At 34.1% G+C, this 11,499-nt stretch overlaps 1 protein-coding gene across 1 annotated transcript; it reads left to right on the top strand.

Annotated features, from left to right (window-relative positions):
* The first annotated feature begins 782 nt into the window (after nt 1-782).
* On the top strand, nt 783-5,057 carry LOC136830397 (zinc finger MYM-type protein 1-like). Its single transcript, XM_067089933.1, has 4 exons — nt 783-1,411; nt 1,641-1,787; nt 4,615-4,634; nt 4,909-5,057. Exons 1-4 carry the CDS (start codon nt 783-785, stop codon nt 5,055-5,057), a joined length of 945 nt encoding a protein of 314 aa, XP_066946034.1.
* Nucleotides 5,058-11,499: the final 6,442 nt, after the last annotated feature.

Below are 11,499 nucleotides of genomic sequence, written 5' to 3'. Positions count from 1 at the left end.
GACTGATATAGACTACAGTGATCCAGCAACATGGACTAGCCATGATGATCAGTTAAGGCAGCAACTAGTGCAACATGGACCCATGCAGATATTGGATATCAGGTTTCCAAGAGATAAAAACCAGAGAAAGTTTTCGAGCTTCCATTATCAAAGACATTTACCCAATGGAGAAGTTATGCACCGAAAGTGGCTACAATATTCAGTGTCAACTGATTCTGTAATGTGCTTCTGTTGCAAGTTGTTTGGCATGAAACGCATTTCTTCACTTTCTAGTATTGGATTACGAGACTGGAAAAACTTGTCATCATTACTGTCATCACATGAAAAATTACCTGATCATTTGGACAATGTGGGCAAGTGGAAAGAGCTTGAGCAGCGTTTGAAGAAACACAAAACAATAGATGATGAAACCCAGCGTGCAAGAGAAAGAGTTGAAAATTATTGGCAACAAATCTTGGAACGACTTATTGCCTTAGTAAGGGTACTTGGTGTGCAGAATCTCTCTTTTCGAGGAACAAATGAAAAATTGTACAGTTCAGGAAATGGAAATTTTTTAAAGTTTGTAGAACTAATGGCATTGTTTGATCCAGTTATGAGTGAACATCTGCGGAAGATAAGGAATGAAGAAACACATGTACATTATCTAGGGAAACACATTCAGAATGAATTGATAGACATATTAGCAAATGCTATTAAGGAAGAAATTCTGAGAAATGCACGTGCTGCAAAATATTTTTCAATAATTTTTGGACAGCACACCTGATGTGAGTCATGTGGAGCAAATGACAGTCATAATCAGGTTTGTTCAAGTTGATGAAGATAATGCTGTGATAGCTGTGAGAGAACATTTCTTGGGTTATGTGCCACTACAAGAAACCACTGGTGCATTCATGGCTGAAACTATTCTGGAAGAGTTCAAGAAAATGGATCTGTGCATTGACAACTTGCGAGATCAAGGTTATGATAATGGCAGCAATATGAAAGGCAAGCACAATGGTGTACAGAAGAAAATCCTTCAAAGAAATCCCAGGGCGCTGTTCGTGCCATGCTCAGCTCACACATTAAATTTTGTGGTGAATGATGCAGCAAGTTGCTGCTTAGAAGCAACTAATTTTTTCGTCCTGATACAAAAGCTCTATGTATTCTTCTCAGCCTCAACTCATCGTTGGGATGTACTGAAACGTCATGTACAAAGCTTAACAGTAAAACCTCTGAGTGAAACACGATGGGAGAGTCGGATAGATGCACTAAAACCCATCCGTTACCAAATTGGTGACATATATGATGCTCTTACTGAAATGGCAACAGACTCTACTCTCCTTGGATCATCTGGAAATTCCACACGTGCAGAAGCTAAAGCTCTTGCAAATGGCATTGCAACATTCAAATTTTTGGTTTCATTGCTCGTTTGGTATGACATTCTTTTTTAAATAAACATTACCAGCAAGCAACTACAAGCAAAAGAAAATTATATTTCATCAGCATTAAAACAACTGGAACGCACTAGAATGTTTCTAGAAGAGAGAAGAAGTGTTACAGAGTTTGAAAAGGTACTAGTTGATGCTACTGAATCGGCTAATGATTTGGAGATAGACCCATTTTTTAGACCCATTTTTTGTTGCAGATTCCGTTCGTCTTAGGAAAAAGAAAAGGCAGTTTGACTATGAAGGAGAAGACACACCAGTGCAGAATGCAAAAGTGAACTTTAAAGTTAACTTCTATTTTGCTATACTCGATGTTGCCATCAATTCTGTACTGGAACGTTTTCAGCAACTGCAGCAGATGAAGTCTGTTTTGGTTTCCTGTATGATGTGAAATCACTTAATGGGATAACAAACACACAACTTATGGAACATTGCACCAAGCTGGAAAAAGCACTACGAGATGGAGAAAGCAAGGACATAGACGCCACTGACTTGTGTCATGAACTTCAGGCAGTTGCACGCCGCCTTCAGCCTGACACTGTCATTCCCTAGATGTTTTAAAGTTCATTTGTGAACAAGGGCTGGTTCACAGTGTACCCAACACATTTGTTGCCTTGCGCATTCTGCTAACTTTGCCTGTTACTGTGGCGAGCGGTGAGAGGAGCTTCTCAAAATTAAAATTAATTAAGACGTATTTGCGGTCTACAATGACAGAAGAAAGACTTGTAGGTCTAGCTATGGTCTCTATTGAGAACGAGATCGCACAGAAAGTTGATCTAAAGAATCTAGTGGCTGATTTTGCCAAGAAAAAGGCACGGAAAGCACATTTTTAGTTATCTGTAGTTGTAGCTTACAATCTAGAAAGACTCAGTGCTCACTAAAATTGAATTTCTCATTTCTGCAATTGACAGATATTGATAAATTTTAGTATAAAGTTACAATTACATTATAATTGAAAGTTGTAATTGTAAACAGTTCCTAATAATATAAAATTTAAACAATTGTTTCTGAGTTATCTTCATGTTTACTTCAGAATTATTAATTATTCTCACTACTTTGATTTCTAGTCTTTTTGTTAATAATTCAGTTCGTAGTTATGAAGAGAATATCACATTCTCTTCAATAAATGAAATTAATATTATACGTTTTCTACGTACATAGCTTTCAGTTCCTTTCAGTACATTGAATTCTAGTCTTTTTTCTTTAATAGTTTAGTTAGGGGATTTTAGTTACTTAAGATTTGTTCTATTAATGAATGAAAAAATGTTGTAGAGGCCATGTTTTATTTTTTCCCCCTTTTTCAGCTAAGGATACACTCAAATGGAAGGAAAATGAGTCAGATTTTCTTCACCACTTACATTTTCTTATCCCTGATTGAAGTTTTAAAGAAATAACTCAAAACATTCATTTTCATATGTTTATAATTGATTGTTGTATATTCAATCATAATTTCACTATCAGATGCACATTTCCTTATTAAATAAAAATTCTTTAAATAGATTATAAGCAAAAATCATTGTTTTGCTCTATTTAATGCCATTTTCAATATAATGTTATGAATACATTAATTGTCTAATATATCTTTATAGGCATCAAAATTGCCCTTGCAATGGTTACATATTAAAAATAATGATGGAATTGTAAATTTCAACCTAGATTTATATATATATATATATATATATATATATATATATATATATATATATATATATATATATATATATATATATATATATATATATATATATGTATGTATGTATGTGTGTGTGTTTGTGCGTGCATAATGCATTTCAACTTAATATTTGTTAGCTGGATTTACAATTAAACTATCCCGAAATGTCACCCAATGGGGAGCTACTGACTACTGCTCACCCCAGACCTCCTAGCTGGTGGACCTGGGGCGCAAATTAAAATATTAGCCTAGGGCGCAGGAAACCCTAGAGCCGCCCCTGGAGATAATGCATTTTTCATAAAGATATTGATACATGATGCTTCTTCATTCCTTGGCTCTAGCAGGAGTATGTGCCCTCTGCCTGTTTGGCAGACATCTATAGACTGGAAAAAATCGTTTCAGGGATCAAGAGTTATATCCAATATCTCATCACAATAAGACTACGTTTCCGCCTATGGTTTGTGATATAAGAGTGAATGTGAAAACCAGTTTTGAAAAATCCACTATTGTTAATTAATGAGTAATTTGGTATCGTAAAAACAATTTTTAACTCGTTAGGAGGCGCGGTTGATGATTAAATCATGCTTCTAATTTAATTGGTCCGTGAGATATCAAGCAAAACATATTTTGACGACCTGTTAATTACATTCTCTTCTTTCACGCAATGCTGTATGAGTTTTGTGCACATAGAGAATTAAATAACTTTTAGTTTTTCAAAACCACCTTTTTATTTATCCTATTGGGTCGATAGATTAATGATCCTGATAATGATTAGGCAAAATCATAATTTAATACATAACCTGCATGTGTTTACCGTACAAAGTTCATCACTCTAGTTTTCGTCATTCTCAGGAAAATGTGTAACCACAAAGATGTATTTCAATTAAGGTTTCAGAAACCTGATTTTGATAAAGAAATTAAGAAAAGTAGGATAACCTTCTTTGATTAACCTAATGCCAAACACCTGGCTAAAATGAAATTACAATAAAAACTTATGTTGTCCCTTTTTGCTTATGCATGCTGGTGCAAGCTTCAGCCCCATTTTTCACCAGTCCCCAAAACATCTACTAGCATTACATTATATATATATATATATATATATATATATATATATATATATATATATATATATATATATATATATATATAAATATATATATATATATATATATATATATATATATATATATATATATATATATATATATATATATATATATGTGTGTGTGTGTGTGTGTGTGTGTGTGTGTATACACACACACACACACACACACACACACACACACACACACATATATATATATATATATATATATATATATATATATATATATATATATATATATATATATATATATATATATATATATATATGTATGTATACAGGTTGTCCATAAAGTCTATTTACAACTTAAGAAATATATTACAAACACCATTGATAAGTTATCTTAATCAGATTTGTTCTATGCACTCAACAGTTATCAAAGTTTTTAATCACATTGCATTTGTGTCTTTCAGATACCCTGTTGTTGACAGAGGTACTGTTAAATGAACCCCTAAAAAATGGCTACTCCTCAAGAAAAGGCACAATGATTGTTATGATCTACTGAAAGAAAATCGGATACACAGACTCAGCAAAACTACAAAACTAAGTATGAAAGAGATCCAACGTCACGTCCGTCAATTCGTGGAAGGCACAAGAAATTTATGGACACAGGGACAATGTTGGATAGTGGGAGGATTGGACGACCAAGAACACCTGAGGACAACATTAACTGTGTAAGACATGCCTTTGATCATTCTCCTACAAAGTCCATCTGTACTGCTGCCAGACACTTACAGCTACCACGTTCAACAGTGCACAAAATCCTGCACAAGAACTTGCAATTGTACACTTACAAAGTGCAAGTTATACAGCACTCGAGCCAAACGATAAACCAAGACGAAGAGTTTGCAGTTAACACACTGGAACGAATTTCTGAGGATGAAACATTCCTCAACCGAATTTGTTTTAGTGATGAGGCAACCTTCCATGTTTCATGGAAACTGAACACTCACAATTTGAGAATCTGGCATCAGAACATCACCATGTGGGATCATGTGCAATCGAATCATTGGTCCATTTTTCTTCAGTGAGCCATCAGTTACTGCAGATGTTAACCTTGACCTTCTGACTGAATATGTGGCACCACAACTAGATGACCTTCAACCAACCATTATTTTCCAGCAAGATGGTGCACTACCACATTGGGGATTGCATGTTCGTGGGTTCCTAAATCAAACATTTCCAGCCTGGAGTATTAACAGGGATGGCCCAACGCCCTGGCCACCTCTTTCACCAGATATCACTCCCCAGGACTTCTTTCTGTGGGGTTATGATAAATATATCGTGTATCAAACAAAGATTCGGGACATCACTGATCTCAAGCAGATCACTGATGCCATTGCCACCATTGATGAGGCTATGCTACAGAGAACGTGGCAAGAAATCGAGTGCCGTCTTGATGAGCTTTGCGCAATTAATGGTACCCGTATAGAGGTGTGTTAATTGAGACAAAAAAAAAACTTCAATGTTTACTTCTCATTTTGTAATAATTTCCACATATTTGTCTGTTCATTTGTTTTGTAATATATTTTTTAAATTGTAAAGGGTCTTTATGGTCACCCTGCATATATATATATATATATATATATATATATATATATATATATATATATATATATATATATATATATATATATATATATATATATATATATATATATATATATATATATATATATATATATATATATATATATATATATATATATATATATATATATATATATATATATATATATATATATATATATATATATATATATATATATATATATATATATATATATATATATATATATATATATATATATATATATATATATATATATATATATATATATATATATATATATATATATATATATATATATATATATATATATATATATATATATATTCTTAAAAAATCACAGTAGATGCACGTGACTTCAGTGTATAAGTTGAATCCCACAGGAAAAAGACAGGCAGAAGTTCAGTAGTACCAAGCGCTTTCACGTTTATTGACGCATCGTCGGGGTACGAATGAGACAAAAATATGAAGAAGGTTACAAAGTAAACAAAAAAGAACAAGAATACCAGATGGTCAATTGTCAAAGGGTAATAAACAGAAAGTTAATCCAGGATAATCCCGGATCGAGCTGTCACAAACTGAACCTAAGACCACACAAAAAGAAATACTAAAGTTTAGGCTTACAAAATCCAAAAGCATGTATAACCTTGAATACCAAATGGTTAATTGCCAGGGGTTAAACAGAAAAGGTTAATCCACGGTAAATCCGGGATCACACGGTCAAAAACTAATCCAAATATATACTTAAACATAAGGCAAACGGCTTCTTACACATTCAAATTGCAGAAACCTGTGTATTAATTTTGCTTATATTTATCAACAACTTTTTTAATTATTAAAGCATCAAGTTTAAGTAAACCAAGACTTAAATGTAGAACACTTTCATTATTTGACTTAATAAAACAAGATTCGATGATATTCCTTTTAACTGTGTCATTGCACGGGACTAAAGGTCTTGCTTTACTCCAGTTAATATGATGATCAAAATCTCTCATATGTACGAATAATGCATTCGATATTTGGTCAGTTCTCACAGAATATTGGTGTTGTTTGATTCTTTGTGAAAGTGGTTTTCCACTTTGTCCATAATATATTTTATCACATTTTTTACAAGGAATTTCATAGATGCAGCCAGAAACATCTTTAGGAGAATTTTTATCACTAAACTCTTAACATTAAAATTACTGAAAACAACATTTATGTTGAAAAGCTTTAAAATTCTAGGAATCTGTAAAACCTTTCATCATACGGTAATTTGAGAATATTATGCTTACTGAATTCAAGTTTGTTATTAGTTAAATAAAATGTTTTCCTGGCTCTTTTCCATGCTACATCCACAAAGGTCCTTGGGTATTTAAGTTTCAAAGCAAAACTCTACCCTGGTCATTTATTTCCATGGTGCAAAAATAAGGTGAAAAAGCGACATAAATATGACAATATTCATATATTAGTTAAATACGAAGCCTATTCCATATAAGCAGGCAAAAAAAGAAGTGACCAAATTGATAAACATCTTTGCCCAAAGGTCAGGAAGCATTATCATAAAATGGTGATTTTAAACAATAAAAATGAAAAGGAAAGGATACTGAATAACAACCGAAATATCGGTAACACTTGAAGTATGTAAAATGTTCTTTGAAGAACAGTAACTCGGCATCTTTTGACTATTAAGTCATAGTCTCATTTGATAACACAAACAGGCTTTGTATAAACGAGGACCAGTTTGTCTATTGCTTTGCACCGGAATAAGACGTCTTGGTGTGTAGAACCATGATGCTGCTAGTAAAAGAGATATCTTGCAGTTAAGTGGCACGGTTTTCGAGCTGTAGTTAGTCCCACCTAAATGTTCTTCCTCATGTGCTCGGAAACTGTATTGCTAACAACGGTTACACCTACCAGCATACCTGGCAATACAGGACAAGTGAACTTTTTCGCTAGAGTAATGGTCAGTCGCGAATTTACCAGTTAAGACAACCTACAACTGTATCTGTGGATAGGCAACTTTTTAGTATTTGCCAAGATTTGTTCTTGCTCCAAAGGTGTTAATGCCTGGTTATAGTAGTGTTACATATCAGATGTCCTTGGGTATAATGAAAACTGGAACTTGAAGGGCAAATTTTCTATCAACAAACGATCTAAGAATGCTCCTTTAACAAGAATTTTTGCAACTAATATCGTAAAGAATAAGGAAAAAGTAATAAATGAAATCCTAATCCAGTATCTGTGGATCTTCTGTTAGCTGATGTAGAAAACGAGTTGTTTTCTCTAACAAAGGTGGTATCAAGAAGTGAGAGCTTACAGTTGCTTTAAATTATACATAAAATTTCATAGTTGGATATTGTAAATTCTGTGGCGTCGCAATGGGGGGACCGGGGGGTGGTTTCCCAGTCAAATGCTTGGCCCCCACTACCCCCCCAAACAGTTGAAATTCCCTTTGAAGCTAAACTTAACCCTCACAGTATTTGATAGATTTACATATAGTAAGAGTTAAAAATTGAGCTCTATATTTTCAAATACAGGTTTACTAATTACTAATACTATTTTTTTCCTTCATTCACGTGGATATATACGTTCGAGAATTGTATATTTTACTAATTACAGTACTGATACATTAGTTCTGTGTAATTTTCTTTGGCCGCCCCAAAAATATCTTGGCCCCCCGCTGATGGAATGCCAGCTACGCCACTGTTGTACTTTTAAACAGTGAAGATCTTTATAGAAATTTTAGAATTCTTTTGATGATTAAAATTATCATCTATTTATCTAAGATACATTGTAGATTTAAATTCTGTTGGACAGTCTTTTAGACATGAAGTCTACTAGTAACAGAAAGTTTTAGCATAGCAGAAAGTGAGAGATGATCCCATTTTTATTTCATTATTCTAAGGATAGGGCTTATTATTAAATGCATACCTTGCCTATGACGCATGGTCACAACTGTAATTGTCAAAGCATTAATTATGGAGAATCCCTTTCTTTTGTATAGTTCCTCCAGCACCATTTTCTTTTTCAGTAAAACTAAAAAAACGGGAGGCTCGGTCATTTTCTTTTACGCTTGAGATTCATCAACAAAGTTTGTTACCTTCGTACATGAGTTTAGTTTCGAAAAAGATATTACAAGATATGTGCAGACTGCCCGAATCGGTCAAAAATACGTAATTTGCCGAAGGTGTCGTAGAGAGTAAGCTCAAATGTTCACGTGAGTGATGCTGGCGCTATACATACATACATACATACATATATATATATATATATATATATATATATATATATATATATATATATATATATATATATATATATATATATATATATATATATATATATATATATATATATATATATATATATATATATATATATCTATATATATATGCTGTATATATACATACATATATATATATAAAATATATATATATATATATATATATATATATATATATATATATATATATATATATATATATATATATATATATATATATATACATACAAATATATATAAATATATATATACATACATATATATATATATATATATATATATATATATACATATATATATATATATATATATATTTACGTATTTCCCTGGGTTTATGGTATTTTACAGGCCGGCAACGGAAACTTTATTTAATTGGCCTTGGAGTTCTGACTTGCTTAAAGGAAATCATAAAAAATAAGAAAAAAGGGAGAATTTAGGAGCTGAAGGCTCTACTTCATAAAGAAATGTTACACGTAAACACTTAGGATAAATTAAAGAATTATATTTACAAAAGCAAGCATTTGAAGGGAAAATGGATAAGTAAATTGATAAAGGGCTTGCAACGCCTGAAGATCCTTCTACTGGAGTCTTGACTAAAGGCAAGGCACAATCCAAGATGAGTCCATTGCGAATAGGTCCTTCTGCAAGAGAGATTTACACATTACACGCCAGTAAAGGAACAATATAACACCGAATATGACTCGAGTTTGCACTGAGGGTGTCAAAGACTCGAGGAATGAATGACCACTTTACACTCGAACACAGGACATTGGAAATGGCACTGGATAAACTGGCGTAAGGACAGAAGTGAAATGCTGGTACTGTACTCCAGACTTTCTAAAGGGCAAACTGCCATGACTGAAAAGTCTTCACTTGCATTTTACCTTAGGGGACGCGGGACTCTGACGAAGAAGGACAAGGGACGATCACACGTATGGCGGTGCCCTCGAGGATGAATGGAGTTGGACAGGGAGAATGAATGGTCTCTCAGGAAACTGCATTACCCGCCCGCATGTATGGCTAACTGTACACTTCCTCCTCGCATGACTAACTAACTGCCTAACTGCTTCCAGCCTCCGCTGGTCTCTTCCTTTTGAGGCAAGCGGCCAGGGGTAGGAGCCGTGTGCAAACGATGAATCACTTGCCTGGTGTTCAGCGATTCGTGGCCTCTTCCCAGGTTTCCTGCGGGGTAAGACAATCCAGCAGCTTAATCTGTCTTTAGAAAGGCCGTTTATTGCCGGTCTCATGTGTCTTGACGGTGCCATAACAATGCCCTGGCCTTTAGTCTCTGATGGTCGTAGTTAGTTTCAAATTCTGATAATTGATCTATGAAACCATCAACATTATCTTAAGTAGAGTCTACCACTCAGATGCCTCGCCCCTTGACATACCAGAGGGTGCCTTTTGATGTTTTCTCTAAATCTGCACCAAGGAGGCACTCTTCTTCTCACATAGGGGTGACCTCCTTTGACAGGTAGATGGTGTTGCCATGGGATCCACCCTTGCCATCCTATTTGCCAATATAGACATGGCAGATATCAAGGAAAGAACTTTCAATTCCCATGCAAAGCCAAAGGCTATCGATACTAATGAAGAGGCAAATCAAGACTATCGACCAGAGACGGGGATCACTCCCTTGCTCACCCTACGCTGCAAACAGCAATGTAGGATGCATCCTACGGAGCACCAGGAATACCCATGCTGCCTCCCAGACCACCAGCGAAAGAATGAGACCCACCGGCCAATAGAAATCCAGCACCCAATGACATCATGTTGAAAATTTAAGTCTGCATGCAGTAATAAAAACCTAGTATGTCAATTTGTAATTTAGTCTTGAAGAAGTCGCCGATCAGCGAGGATACGATCCGTCGACTAGAATAAGTAAATGAAAAGAATCTGCAATGATTTTCTTTATTCGTGTACCAGAAGAGAAACAGAAATATAGACTGATTCAAAGCCTTGACAAAAAAGATAGTATCTGTGAACATTGCCATTAAATTCATAGAAATTGCATGAGAGAAAATATGCCTAAATAGCACACACTCACACACACACACACACACACACACACACACATATATATATATATATATATATATATATATATATATATATATATATATATATATATATATATATATATATATATATATATATATATATATATATATATATATATAAATGAACAAGGTACGAGACAGCAGAAAAAGAGCAGTCCGATAGGATGAAATCTACCTCATATCCCCTTTCGTCACTTCATATTGAAAGTAGAGCCCAAAGCTTCGTTTAGATGAATTTATCTTAGCTGCAGGTGAAAGGGGAACCGTTCCTAAAGAGAGAGAGCGGGAAAGGGGAAAAGCGTGTAAACCGAACCTCTAGAAGTCCACATCCAGTGAAAAGTGATAACACATCATGAAGAGTACAGTGAATATACTTTACAGTCCACCTTTTAGTAATTGTCTC

This window comes from Macrobrachium rosenbergii, chromosome 46, assembly GCF_040412425.1.
Source record: "Macrobrachium rosenbergii isolate ZJJX-2024 chromosome 46, ASM4041242v1, whole genome shotgun sequence".
In the NCBI taxonomy this organism is placed as follows: Eukaryota; Metazoa; Arthropoda; class Malacostraca; order Decapoda; family Palaemonidae; genus Macrobrachium; species Macrobrachium rosenbergii.
Note: the sequence above shows the minus strand (reverse complement) of the source record. Positions and strands in the feature narration are given on the sequence as shown.